Source organism: Sphaerodactylus townsendi, linkage group LG06 (genome assembly GCF_021028975.2).
Source record: "Sphaerodactylus townsendi isolate TG3544 linkage group LG06, MPM_Stown_v2.3, whole genome shotgun sequence".
Lineage (NCBI taxonomy): Eukaryota > Metazoa > Chordata > Lepidosauria > Squamata > Sphaerodactylidae > Sphaerodactylus > Sphaerodactylus townsendi.
The window spans coordinates 9,897,478-9,911,090 of record NC_059430.1 but is presented as its reverse complement, the minus strand read 5'-3'; the positions used below and the strand labels follow the sequence as shown (position 1 = coordinate 9,911,090).

At 48.1% G+C, this 13,613-nt stretch overlaps 1 protein-coding gene across 1 annotated transcript in view; it reads right to left on the bottom strand.

Moving 5' to 3' along the window:
• PLXNA4 (plexin A4) overlaps positions 1–13,613 on the bottom strand; it is a 203,752-nt gene that overhangs the window by 47,283 nt on the left and 142,856 nt on the right. Inside the window, exons 20-21 of the mRNA XM_048500707.1 lie at positions 12,128–12,227; positions 8,432–8,622 (exon numbers count right to left, since the gene is read on the bottom strand). Of these exons, the coding sequence (XP_048356664.1) occupies positions 8,432–8,622; positions 12,128–12,227 (291 nt within the window). The remainder of the gene's footprint in view (positions 1–8,431; positions 8,623–12,127; positions 12,228–13,613) is intronic.

Genomic DNA, 13,613 nt, shown 5'->3' with positions numbered 1-13,613 from the left:
GAAGGGCGAACGATGGAGCAGCAGTGGCGTAGGAGGTTAAGAGCTCATGTATCTAATCTGGGGGAACCAGGTTTGATTCCCCGCTCTGCCGCCTGAGCTGTGCAGGCTTATCTGGGAAATTCAGATTAGCCTGTACACTCCCACACACGCCAGCTGGGTGACCTTGGGCTAGTCACAGCTTCTCGGAGCTCTCTCAGCCCCACCTGCCTCACAGGGCGTTTGTTGTGAGGGGGGAAGGGCAAGGAGATTGTCAGCCCCTTTGAGTCTCCTACAAGGAGAGAAAGGGGGGATATAAATCCAAACTCTTCTTCTTCTTCTAGAGTAATGGATTCAAGGTGCAGGAAAAGAGATTCCACCTAAACATTAGGAAGAACTTTGAGTCTCCTACAGGAGAGAAAGGGGGGATATAAATCCAAACTCTTCTTCTCTTCTTCTGTGCCAACAGGAAAACCTAATCTGACTTGCATTCCCCACAACTGCAGTGGAGCTACAGGGAATTTATTTATTTTATATGAATTTATTTGTTTTATGTGAAAGAGACCATCGGCAGCTTCCTGGACAACTGTGGTATCTTACAGGATCCAGAGGGGTGCAGGAACACAGGGAATGGGGGACAACTCCACACGGGGAGCCTCTGCTGCCCCTGCTGGCTGGTGGTGAAAAGTGCCATCAAATCCCAACTGATTTATACTAACCCTTTCTGGTTTCCAGGGCAAGAAGCAGGGATTTTATTTCCCCTAAGTGCCACAACACCCAATCGTATTGGAACCAACAACAACCACCTTTATTTGGCATTTAAAATAGGTTCTAGAGCAGTGGTGGCGAACCTTTGGCACTCCAGATGTTATGGACGACAATTCCCACCAGCCCCTGCCAATTGGCCACGCTGGCAGGGGCTGATGGGAATTGTAGTCCATAACATCTGGAGTGCCAAAGGTTCGCCACCACGGTTCTAGAGCATTGCCAGACATTTTTGAAATACAAATCAAGAGTACATTCAAAATGCAGACAGGAAGACTGTATATAGCAGTATAGGACTGGAACCATGGCATTGGGGACAGAAGGGCATTTAGTGTCTCCCCTTGCTGTATTCATTACCTAAAATGGCCCACCTTTGTACAGCTACACATCCACAGCGCATGTTCACTGAAGAACCCTGACTCAACTCGGGGGAAGGAGGAGGAGGAGGAGTTTGGATTGATATCCTGTTCTTCCCAACACTAAGGAGTCTCAAACTCCATCCCTTCCTCTCCCCTTGCGAGGCAGGTGGGGCTGAGAGAGTTCGGAGACAGCTGTGACTAGCCCAAGGTCACCCTGCAGGCTTCATATGTAGGAGTGGGGAAACAAACCCAGTTCACCAGATAAGAGTCCTCCGCTCATGTGGAGGAGGAGGGAATCAAACCCAGTCCTCCAGATTAGATTCCACCTGCTCTTAACCGCCACCCCACGCGGGGCCGACGTTTCATGTAGTTTGGGCCTTAGACTTTACTGGCCGCCAGGACCATCATTTCTAGCTGATTTACCATCCGCTGTTGTTCGCAGTTAATCACTCAATTAAGCTTAAATAAATTTCCACGCCAATGCCTTTTCAGAGGTCCCAACGGAACAGTGAAGAAAGCGGCAATTTAATAAGCAAAAGGCAGCTTTAACGTTTTATGTTTTCATTCCCTCTCACGGCATTTCTTGTTGCTTTATTGTGTTTCTGCCTCACTCTCCTACTCATCCGAGGGGCTCTGGGCTGCATCGATGGGACGATTCCATTTTATTTTCCATATGACCCTGTCAGGTAGAGCAGGCTGGGAACGAGAGGCAGGGGCTAGGTCAGAGCGCTCAGTGAACATTATGGCTGAGAAACGATTTGAACCCAGTGCCCCCAGCTGATGCTCAGTAATCTATCCTGCAACCCATTACCCAGCAGCCCGAGCAGAGAAACTCAGGCAACCGCGAGAACGGTTACGGATTCAAATTGGCTCTCCCCATCAGTGAATGAACTCCCGGCTCCCTTGATTAACCAACCAATGAAACGGACGGGATCTCACGGTTTTACTTTTAACTTCTGGGAGGAATAATCTTCTACAACACTCTGGCCCCTTTCGCGCATGCAAAATACTGCACTTTCAATCCACCTTCGATGCACTTTGCAGCTGGGTTTGACTGTGCGGAAGAGCAAAACCCACTTGCAAGCAATGGTGAAAGTGGATTGAAAGCGCGTTATCCTGCAGGTGCGGAAGGGGCTTTAGCAACAATAGCCACATTTTAGAGTTTTCAGAATCTGGTATGCTGTAAAGTTGGCAATGGCCAGGTAAAGCAAGGAAGCACAGTCGCCCCAAGGCAGGGGCATAGCTTGTATACAATGACACCCAGGGCTCAGCTGCAGTTTAAAGCTTGCCCCAAGTTGTGCTGAGGCCAGATAACTGAGCTAACTCTGAGTTGCTGGGCTGAGGGCTCTAGCTTTATGCTGTTGGCTCTGCCCCCAAGTTCCACCTCACAGTATATATACTCCACTTGCTTTCCATTCCTACCATCAGATCCTCTGAAGGTGCCAGCCCCAGATTTTATTTTATTTATTTTGATTTATGATTTCATTTTTATACCGCCCTCCCCCGAAGGGCTCAGGGCGGTGTACAACATCAACAAACCATAAAAACAAAACACAACGTTAAATTAAGACTTAAAATGCAGCATTCAATTATCAAAACTAATTCAGATTTAAAATAGATGGCATCCAGCTATTAAAACTCTTCTTAGAGATGCAGGCGAAACTCTCTATTGGTTTGTTTGTTTTTATACTGGCTCAAAACAACATACATACTGGGGTGCTGTGTGGTTTCCGGGCTGTATGGCCATGTTCTAGCAGCATTCTCTCCTGACGTTCCGCCTGCATCTGTGGCTGGCATCTTCAGAGGATCTGATAGTAGGAATGGAAAGCATATATACTGTGAGGTCAAAAGGTGAGGCCCTCTGAATGGAGTAGCCTGGTATGTGAGTCACAAAGAAGTCTGTAGCCTGGGAGTAACAATGAAGATAGCAGGTTACAGGCTACAGACTTCTTTGTGACTCACATACCAGGCTACTCCATTCAGAGGGTCTCACCTTTTGACCTCACAGTCTATATACTTCACTTGCTTTCCATTCCTACTATCAGATCCTCTGAAGTTGCCAGCCACAGATGCAGGCAAAACGTCAGGAGAGAATGCTGCTAGAACACGGCCACGCAGCCCGGAAACCACACAGCACCCCGGTGATTCCGGCCGTGAAAGCCTTCGACAATACGAGGGAACTTCAACGCTCCAAAGATTATACCCCCAAAATGGTTTGATCTCTAAGATGCTACCGAAGTAGAATCAGAAAAACTCTCTTGGCATCTGAGGACAGCTTTCAAAAGGGCACCCCCACCCACACCCCAAATCTTGTTGGTCTCTCAAGCGTGACTGGACTCAAATCAGGCTTTTCCTGATTTGTGGCTCTGTTGACTGGCAGCCACTCCAGCTCCCCTGTGCTTTCCTTGCTGTTAAGAAAGTCAGCTGGGAGCCAGTTTGGCATGTTGACTAGTTGGTCAGACACGCAGGGCAGCAAGATGGGCCAGGGTTAGACAAAGCCGATTATTTCAGAGGCCAAAGTCCGGAAACTGTTTACTGCCCCCTGCTCCCCGCCCCGCCCCCCCCGTCCCAAATACAGACACCTTGTCACAGGTCGATCTCTTCCCTTCCTAAAACACAGAGCCGCTCACCTGCTCGCCCTGCTTCTGCTCGACGCTTTGAAAGCGCCAGCAAAAATCAATTTGGTGGAAATAACCTACTGCCAGCGCTGAGCGACAGGGAGGTAGCGCTTTGCGGAAGGCATCAGTGTTAAACTAGCGTTCGCCCCGTTCTGGGGCCAAAAGTCAACGGCAAAGAGTTACGGAGCTGTCAAGCAAATTGTCTCCTGCGAAGGGCCATGCGGGTTGATGGATTGAGTGCTCGCCGCCCCGCTCCTTGGCTGGACACCTTTGTTCCGCCAGGCACCTCACCTGAGGGGCTGTTTCCCCTGTCAAACCGTCTCTCTCTCTCTCTCTCTCTTTCGCTTGTCTCGTCCTGCACAACTCCTTAGATGTTCGAGAAAAATGCGCTCTGCGACATCTAGCTGTGAGGTTCTCAGCTTCTGGGGAGCTGAAATATTCTTCCATTGTTCCCTTGATTATCCAGCATCCCCTCCCCCTTATTCCCAAACAGAATGAATAGATTATATTTATTTCATTTATTAATTTTTTAAAAATTGGGCCACCTTTCCAGCCGATTTGGGTCACCGCAGCCGGGGGACATTCGGCCGCTTGAACAATTAAATCACAATTTGAAACGATAAAATCAACCCATAAAATATATATATAAACACACAGTGCCAGAGGAGAGCCAATATTATTGACCGAGTTGCCAGTTTTGGGTTAGGAAACACCGGAGATTTTTTTGGATGGGGGTGGAATTTTAAAACTATCCTGTTGCCTGAATAGCTCCATGGGCCAGTGATGGCGAACCTATGGCACGGGTGCCAGAGGTGGCACTTGGAGCCCTCTCTGTGGGCACGTGCACACAGAGTTTGTCATATGGGGGGTGTAAAATCACCCCCCCCACACACACATCTAGGCTGGCCTGGGCCTCTGAGCATGATGTGTGCGCACCGCGGTGAGCAGGGAGGATTCGGCTGGCGGGCCTGGTGCCTGTGCTCCGGTTGGCTGCTGCCCGAGGGGGGGGGGGCATGCAGAGGAGGCAGAGATGCTAGAGAGGCACAGAGCGGTGCGCGCGGGACTTGCTGGAGGCTAGAGCAGGCTGGCCCCTGCTCGAGCGGGTGGCATGGAGGAAGAGCGAGCCAACTGTTTTTTTTTTGCTAAACTAAAACCTTTTGGGGTGCCGCAAATCCAGTTTGGGAACAGATGACTTTTATAACGCCAGGGACATGAGAAGGATATGCCAAGGTAAAACAGCATTAGGGATCGTTTCTTCCAGACAAATAGCAGATCCGGTTTGTTCGGCATCAATTACACATTGGTTGATACACATCTGCACATCTTCGGAAGAAGCGGCAAGCTGTAACAGTATGAGCTTAGGCGGCTTGTCAAAACATTTCTCTTCTTTTAGTCGTGGGTTTAAGTATGTGTTTTTAAAGGCTGTGTTTTCACTAAATATCTCCTCTGTTACTTATAAGCAAGACGGGGAAGGTTATATTTCTTTCCTTTATTTTTAACTATTTGGTTATACGTTGCTTTGCACATTTCTGATGGCAAAGTGAATGAAAAGCAACGCTCCCTCTGAGCATTTTGCGCGGCTGCACAGCACTGAGAGATGTCTCTGTGCTTGGTGGCCCCTTATCTGTGTGGCACCCAATGTGGTAGTTGCGCAGCCGCATATATGCGCAGCTTACAGCGAACATTATGGAATCATGAAGGGAAACTGAATGGATGTGAGGAAGTCACCTTGAGTAATTATCCCGATTAAGAATGAAGAGTTGTAATCTGAAGAAGAATCTATCGAAAACGGTTACAGTAGCGCAACCCATTTATTATTGGATATTTAATTGACGGACTTGGCTCAGACCAGTCCGCATTGCCATATAGACCTACTTCTACTGACTGGAATGCAGTATATGCAGCTATTGATAAGTGATTGATCTTCAAAGAAGAGGTCCCGTCCAAGTACCTATACGGACGAAGACATAGGACCGAGTGAAGAAGACATCGTTTAGTCACCTTGACTATGGTATAGGGTGATGTGATATGTGTAATATTGTAAGAGTCTAGGCTCTGATGTTGTTTGCACTTTTCACTGGTTGCACTTTATGTATTGCACTTTATATGTGGGCTTAGCGCAATTGATAAAGTAGCGGTTGATGCAGCGCGTTTGTTGTTTGTGGAGTTGTTAACGTTGCATCCATTGAGAAATTGATCCATTAAGTCCAACCCCCTGCAATGCAGGAACACAGAATCAAAGCACTCCCAACAGATGGCCATCCAGCCTCTCTTTAAAAACCTCCAAAGACAAAGACAGACACTGTCAATATCCTTAAATTGCAGTGCCCAGAACTGGACCACTCTCTGAGGCAGTGAATTCCACTGATGAACAGCGCTGACAGGAAGTTCTTCCTTATGTTTAGGTGGAATCTCTTTTCCTGCACCTTGAATCCATTACTCTAGAAGAAGAAAAAGAGTTTGGATTTATATCCCCCCTTTCTCTCCTGCAGGAGACTCAAAGGGGCTTACAATCCCCTTGCCCTTCCCCCCTCACAACAAACACCCTGTGAGGTAGGTGGGGCTGAGAGAGCTCCGTAGAGCTGTGACTAGCCCAAGGTCACCCAGCTGGCGTGTGTGGGAGTGCACAGGCTAATCTGAATTCCCCAGATAAGCCTCCACAGCTCAGGCGGCAGAGCGGGGAATCAAACCCGGTTCCTCCAGATTAGACACACGAGCTCTTAACCTCCTACGCCACTGCTGCTCTAGCCTCTGAGGCAGCAGAAAACAAGCTTGCTCCCTCTTTGATATGAAATCTCTTCAAATATTTAAACATAGCTATTATGCCCCCTGCCCCAATAACCTTTGCTTCTCCAGACTAAACATCCCCAGCTCCCTCTCTTCATAGGGCATGGATTCCAGACCTTTTACCATTTTGGTTGCCCTCCTCTGGACCCGTTCCAGCTTGTCAATGTCCTTCTTAAATTGCAGTGCCCAGAACAGAACACAGTACTTTAGGTACTGAGAACAGAACACAGTACTCTGACCAATGCAGAGTAGAGTGGTACAATTACTTCCCTCGATCTAGACACTATACTCTTATTGGTGCATCCCAGAATTGCATTGGCTTTCTTGGCTGCTGCATCGCACTGCTGACTCATGTTCAGTTTGTGGTCTACTAAGACTCCCAGATCCCTTTTGCATGTAGAAGAAGAAGAAGAAGAAGAAGAAGAGTTTGGATTTATATCCCCCCTTTCTCTCCTGCAGGAGACTCAAAGGGGCTGACAATCTCCTTGCCCTTCCCCCCTCACAACAAACACCTTGTGAGGTAGGTGGGGCTGAGAGAGCTCCGAGAAGCTGTGACTAGCCCAAGGTCACCCAGCTGGCGTGTGTGGGAGTGTACAGGCTAATCTGAATTCCCCAGATAAGCCTCCACAGCTCAGGCGGCAGAGCTGGGAATCAAACCCGGTTCCTCCAGATTAGATACACGAGTTCTTAACCTCCTACGCCACTACTGCTCTCTGTAGTGTTGTCAAGCCAGGTGTCACCCATTCCATATCTGTGCACTACATTTTTTCTGCCTAAGTACAGAATCTTACATTTATCTCTATTGAAAATTAATTGTAAGTATTAAAAATGAAGACATAATAAAATGTAATAAATAACATGGGCACTGTATTGAATATTAAACTGGCTGGCCTCAAGCCCTGGAGATCATAGACAGTCCTGGAAAATAAGATTTCCAAATTGCTTATTCCCTCTTTGAATGGCTCATCATACGAGCCCACACATTATAATTGAATGCCCTTTTGAAATGGTTAAAATATTATAGCTAAGATAAGAACTGGCAACTCTTTGCAGGGCAAGATATTACCAGTGACACATATCCAAGCATCTGTGGACTCTGAAGAGTGGGATTTTCCCACTCCTCCCCTCTGCTGTAGATCACTGACACCATTTTGTTCCTGGGAATCACCAAAGGGTGGTAAAGTGGAGGGTTCAGTGGTGGGATCCAAAAATTTTAGTAACAGGTTCCCATGGTGATGGGATCCAAACTGTGGCGTAGCGCCAATGGGGCTGGGCGGGGCATGATGGGGGCATGGCCAGGCATTCCAGGGGCGGGGCATTCCTGGGCAGGGCTGTGGCAAGGACGCAGCCGCTGCGCCGGTCCTTGGGCAGGAAACGAATGCACGCAGGCGCAGGCTGCCACGCACGCCGGTGCACCTCCTGCCAGACTGCTTCAAGTTCTGCACGCTACTACTGAGAGGAGGGGCGTAACTAAGGCAAAAATCACATGGCAAAATCACCAATTAGTAACCCCCTCTCAACACACCCAAATAATTAGTGACCTACTCTCGGGAACCTGTGAGAACCTGCTGGAGCCCACCTCTGGTTGTAGTAGAGAGAGGGGGAAATCAGCAGAAATCACCACCCCTCTTTCAATCCTTTGAAGTAACTGCCTGCCACAGGTTCTTGGAGTCACAGAAATGCCAATTTCCTGCTATTACTGTCGATCTCCAGATGGCCAAGACCAGTTTCCCTGGAGAAAACGGTCGCTTAGAAGGGTAGACTCTATGGTGTTATACCTTGCAAAAGTCCCTCCCCAAGCCCCGCCCTCTCCAGGCTCCACCCCCAAATCACCAAGTGTTTCCCCACCCAGACCTGACAACCCTATCAAGCCCCTGTTAAGCCCACTCCATCAGTGTCCTCCTTGGCCTCCCCAGCCTGCCGTACCTTGGTGGCCAGCAGCCTAGTCAGATAGATCTCCGACACCATCTTGCTCCCTCGGTCGCCTTCCTTCTGATCTCCGTGTTCGTGGTTCTTGACCAGATGCCACATCTTGACCCCGCTCTCCAGATCGGGGGTAATCATGGGCGTCCGGGAGCGCAAGCTGTCCGGGCTGCCCGTGTAACGGATCATGTTTTCTGAAAGCACAGAAACGCACAGCTTCATGGACGCCGTCCTCCAGGTCAGCGGTGCACAGAATTTGGGAAACCACAGCATTCCATTGTCATGTCACTAAACTAGCAGAAAGGTTTTGCCGAAGGATTTCACAGCCGGATTCAACTGGTTGTGGTGGGTTTTCCGGGCTGTTTGGCCATGGTCTGGTGGATCTTTTTTTTTCTTCATACATAAAATCAACATAGTATTGACATTTCCTACATACATATATAGATCCATAAATACATATAATACCCTCTACCACCCCTCACCCCTTAGTGCCCCTCACCAATGCTTTGCAAGGTAGTAGTGCTTAGAATGTTACTTCGGATTTACTTTCTACAAGATATGTATTATAACATTAATCTTTTATCATGGATAGTATTATTACTTCTAAATTTACTTCTTACATTACATGTAATATTAATCTCTTATCTTAACTCAGGTAATATATTCCTTGTTATATTATCTTGTAACTTTTATCTCTATCTTGTATTCCAGACTTCCCCTACGACTGACCCAAATTGACCTATTGTCAGTGACGTCTGCACTGAAAAATCAGCTAAGGTAAGTATTCGTTTTCCAAATGTAATTCTTCCTAATTGGTATCTTTTTCTGTGTCATCTGTCAACTCATATGAAGTATACTATCTATTATTACGGTGTTTTGTTGTCCCCCTTCTATATATTGTACGTAATGTTTCCAGGTCCTTTGAAATCTTGACTGTCCCACCAATCAAAGATGGGTGGAGGAAGGGGAAGTGAGGATGATGTATGAGTCTGAAATTGTGTGCATCGAGGAATGCTGCTGTAAATTTCGTTGTGCGTGCACAATGACAATAAAATGCTTATGCTTATGCTTATGCTTATGCTTATGCTTATGCTTATGCTTAAATCTTGACCACGGTGTTTCCTTAATTCTGGCGGAGATCTTATCGAGTTGGAGAAGGACGGATCATTGAGAGAATGGCAAACGAAAGGAAAAAAATGTATTGTCGAAGGCTTTCACAGCCAGACTCAGGTGGTTGTGGTGGGTTTTCTGGGCTGTGTGGCCGTGGTCTGGTAGATCTTGTTCCTAATGTTTCACCTGCATTTGTGGCCAGCATCTTCAGAGGTGTATCCCAGAGAGAAGTGACTTCTCTCTGTGATACACCTCTGAAGATGCCGGCCATCAGCGTGGGGCTGCCACCAAAAAGTCCCTCTACTGTGAGCCCACCAGATGGACTTCTTTGATTGGTGGGACAGTCAGGAGGGCCTCTCCCTGTTCTTAATTTCAGGGCAGGAATATATGGGAGAAGACAGGGGTCTGCAACCTGTGGCTCTCCAGATGTTCATGGACTACAATTCCCATCACCCCTTGCCAGCATGGCCACAGGTTGCAGACCCCTGTCCTAGACGATGCCTTCAAATTGTGAATATAATGGGGATTTAACTAGGCATCTACATCTGTGCCCCTTTATTGTTTCCAGCCGGGGGTTTGTTGCCATTTGGTCCCGTAAGCCTACGATCAAACACGATCCACCAGTTAAGATCTTACTCATGGCTGACTGGATGCCAGAAGATATGGGAATATGGGAATGGCCCAATATGGGAATGGAGTGCAAGATGGGGTATGGGCCCAGTCGATTTGTCTTCCCGAGGGCATTTACCCAGTAACGGGGCAAACGTGCTGGTGGGCAGATGCTGTGACCCTCCCGGATACCTGGACCTGGGGCTAAGACCCCTGTCTTCTCCCATATATTCCTGCCCTGAAATTAAGGAGAGGCCCTCCTGACTGTCCCACCAATCAAAGAAGTCCATCTGGTGGGCTCACAGTAGAGGGACTTTTTGGTGGCAGCCCCACGCTTATGGCTGGCATCTTCAGAGGTGTATCACAGAGAGAAGTCACTTAACCCTCCTGCACCACCACTGGCCCTATCAGTGCAGTGGGGGCATGCCCAGGGCTGAGGCTTCCGCTCCAGCTCTGCAGCCATTTATGCTGTGGCCTGGGCCTTGGACTTATGTCACCCTTTTGGTGGCATAACTCCATTGTCCTATGGAGGCCTTTTCGCAAGCCATCTGTAGGCAGCAGGATGGTACTGCAGCAGTGCCATCTCAATGTTATTACAAATCGCTTTCCATTCTCCATGTGTGTTTAGCTCTCAGAGCTATTGCACTTGCTTCCCATTCACCATGTTTGTTGCAATCTCAATGCTATTGCAAATTGTTGCCCATTCTCCATATTTGTATAATTCTCAGTGCTACTGCACTTGATTCCCATTCACCATGTTTGTTGCAATCTCAATGCTATTGCAAATTGTTGCCCATTCTCCATATTTGTTTAGTTCTCAATGCTATTGCACTTGATTCCCATTCACCATGCTAGTTGCAATCTCAATTCTATTGCAAATTGTTGCCCATTCTCCATATTTGTATAATTCTCAGTGCTATTGCACTTTATTCCCATTCACCATGTTTGCTTAGCTCTCAGTGCTATTGTACTTGATTCCCATTCACCATGCTTGTTGCAATCTCAATGCTATTGCAAATTGTTGCCCATTCTCCATATTTGTTTAGTTCTCAGTGCTATGGCAAACTGCTCTCCATTCACCATATTTGATTAACTCTACATGCTATTTCACATTGCTTCCTGCTTAAAAGAGCAGAGACCTGGCTTAAACAAGCACAAGTTCAAATTCTGAAAAAGGCAAAAGCCTGCCTGAATTGTGCATTGTTCCTGACTTGGTGCTCAGGCATCCTTGTCGTGTTTCTATTGGTTTGTTTGTTTTTATACTGGCTCAAAACAACATACATACTGGGGTGCTGGGTGGTTTCCAGGCTGTATGGCCGTGTTCTAGCAGCATTCTCTCCTGACGTTTCGCCTGCATCTGTGGCTGGCATCTTCAGAGGATCTGATAGTAGGAATGGAAAGCAAGTGGAGTATATATACTGTGAGGTCAAAAGGTGAGGCCCTCTGAATGGAGTAGCCTGGTATGTGAGTCACAAAGAAGTCTGTAGCCTGGGAGTAACAATGAAGATAGCAGGCTACAGGCTACAGACTTCTTTGTGACTCACATACCAGGCTACTCCATTCAGAGGGTCTCACCTTTTGACCTCACAGTATATATACTCCACTTGCTTTCCATTCCTACTATCAGATCCTCTGAAGATGCCAGCCACAGATGCAGGCGAAACGTCAGGAGAGAATGCTGCTAGAACACGGCCATACAGCCCGGAAACCACACAGCACCCCAGTGATTCCGGCCGTGAAAGCCTTCGACAATACAACATACATACTCTCCTTCAGTCAGCTATTTCACAAACATTCCACTATGGATGACTTTAGACGTAAAGCACCGTCTGTTTCGGTCTTGGGCTGTGAATTTCCAAAATTCCCTAGCTCTTGTAGTCCTAGGGCATTATTCAGGGGGACAATAGCACAACCTGTTTTCTTAAACCTGCTCCCAACCCCAAGTTCTTGCCTATACCATCACAGCAAACAAGACCTTACCATACTTGCTAGCTGAGGTCCTGGAAACAGTCGAATTGTTGACGGCGTTGTAGGCCGTAACTTGCTTGGAGACCAGGGCTACCACGGACCCATCTGGCACCTAGAAAAGGAAACAGAAAATGATCTGGCGGTCGAAGAAGAGTTATCAGATGCAGAAGACAACCTGCAGAGCCTTCAGATGGTGGTGGTGGAAGCAGCCACGCTCTGAGGATAGTGGAAACGTCAAGCTCACTCAGCCACTGGTTGAGTCACTATATCCTGCCTAGCCCACCTTAGAAAAGAGGATAAAAGGGAACTTCCTCCATGGAGTCCACCATTGTCTCCCCCTCACTCCAAGTTTTATTTCCGGTCTCAAAACTTCTTAAACGAATCCCCTTTTAAAACGATTCCCTGGCTGGAACGTTTTGAAATCGTCTTCAGTTGCCTGTGCGATCTATATGGAGAAGTCGATCTCTGGCTACCAATCTTGATCCTCCTTGATCTGAGATTGCAAATGCCTTAACAGTCCAGGTGCTCGGGAGCAGCGGCAGCTGCAGAAGGCCATTGCTTTCACCTCCTGCACGTGAGCTCCCAAAGGCACCTGGTGGGCCACTGCGAGTAGCAGAGTGCTGGACTAGATGGACTCTGGTCTGTTCCAGCTGGCTTGTTCTTATGTTCTTAAGGCCATTGCTTTCACCTCCTGCACATGTGCTCCCAAAGGCACCTGGTGGGCCACTGCGAGTAGCAGAGTGCTGGACTAGATGGACTCTGGTCTGATCCAGCTGGCTAGTTCTTATGTTCTTATGTTCTTATTTACTATGTTTCCCATGCTTCTGGGCTTCCCTGCACTTCCTCCTCGGTGCCATTTTCCGAGCTCGCCCTGTAGCCCCTTGCCTGTTTGTTCACAGCATTTCTCTGCTTGCCCTTTAATATCGGGGGGGGAGGGGCAATCTTTGAAGTGTTGAGCTGATGAGGAGTAGAGAAGGCAGCACGAGGCTGCGGAGCATTGAAGCATCGATTCAACACAGAACTCAAACAAAGGGGACAATAATGTAATGGCGGCAAGGAATCATTTCAAGGGGGTGCATTCAGACGTGCATAATTGCAAAAGGGGGATTGAAAATCTTTTATGCTAAAATGGGTAAATTCCAGAGGTGGGATCCAGCAGGTTCTCAAAGGTTCCCGAGAGTAGGTGACTAATTATTTGTGCGTGCCGAGAGGGGGTTACTAATGGGTGATTTTGCCATGTGATTTTTGCCTTAGTTACGCCCCTCCTCTCAGCAGTAGCGCGCAGAACTTGAAGCAGTCTAGCAGGAGGGGCACCGGCATGCGTGGCAGCCTGCGCCTGTGTGCATTCGTTTCCCGCCCAAGGACCGGCGCAGCGGCTGCGTCCTTGCCACAGCCCCACCCAGGAATGCCCCGCCCAGGAATGCCCAGCCACGCCCCCGGAATGCCCCGCCCAGCCCCATTGGCCCTATGCCACAGTTTGAATCCCACCACCATGGGA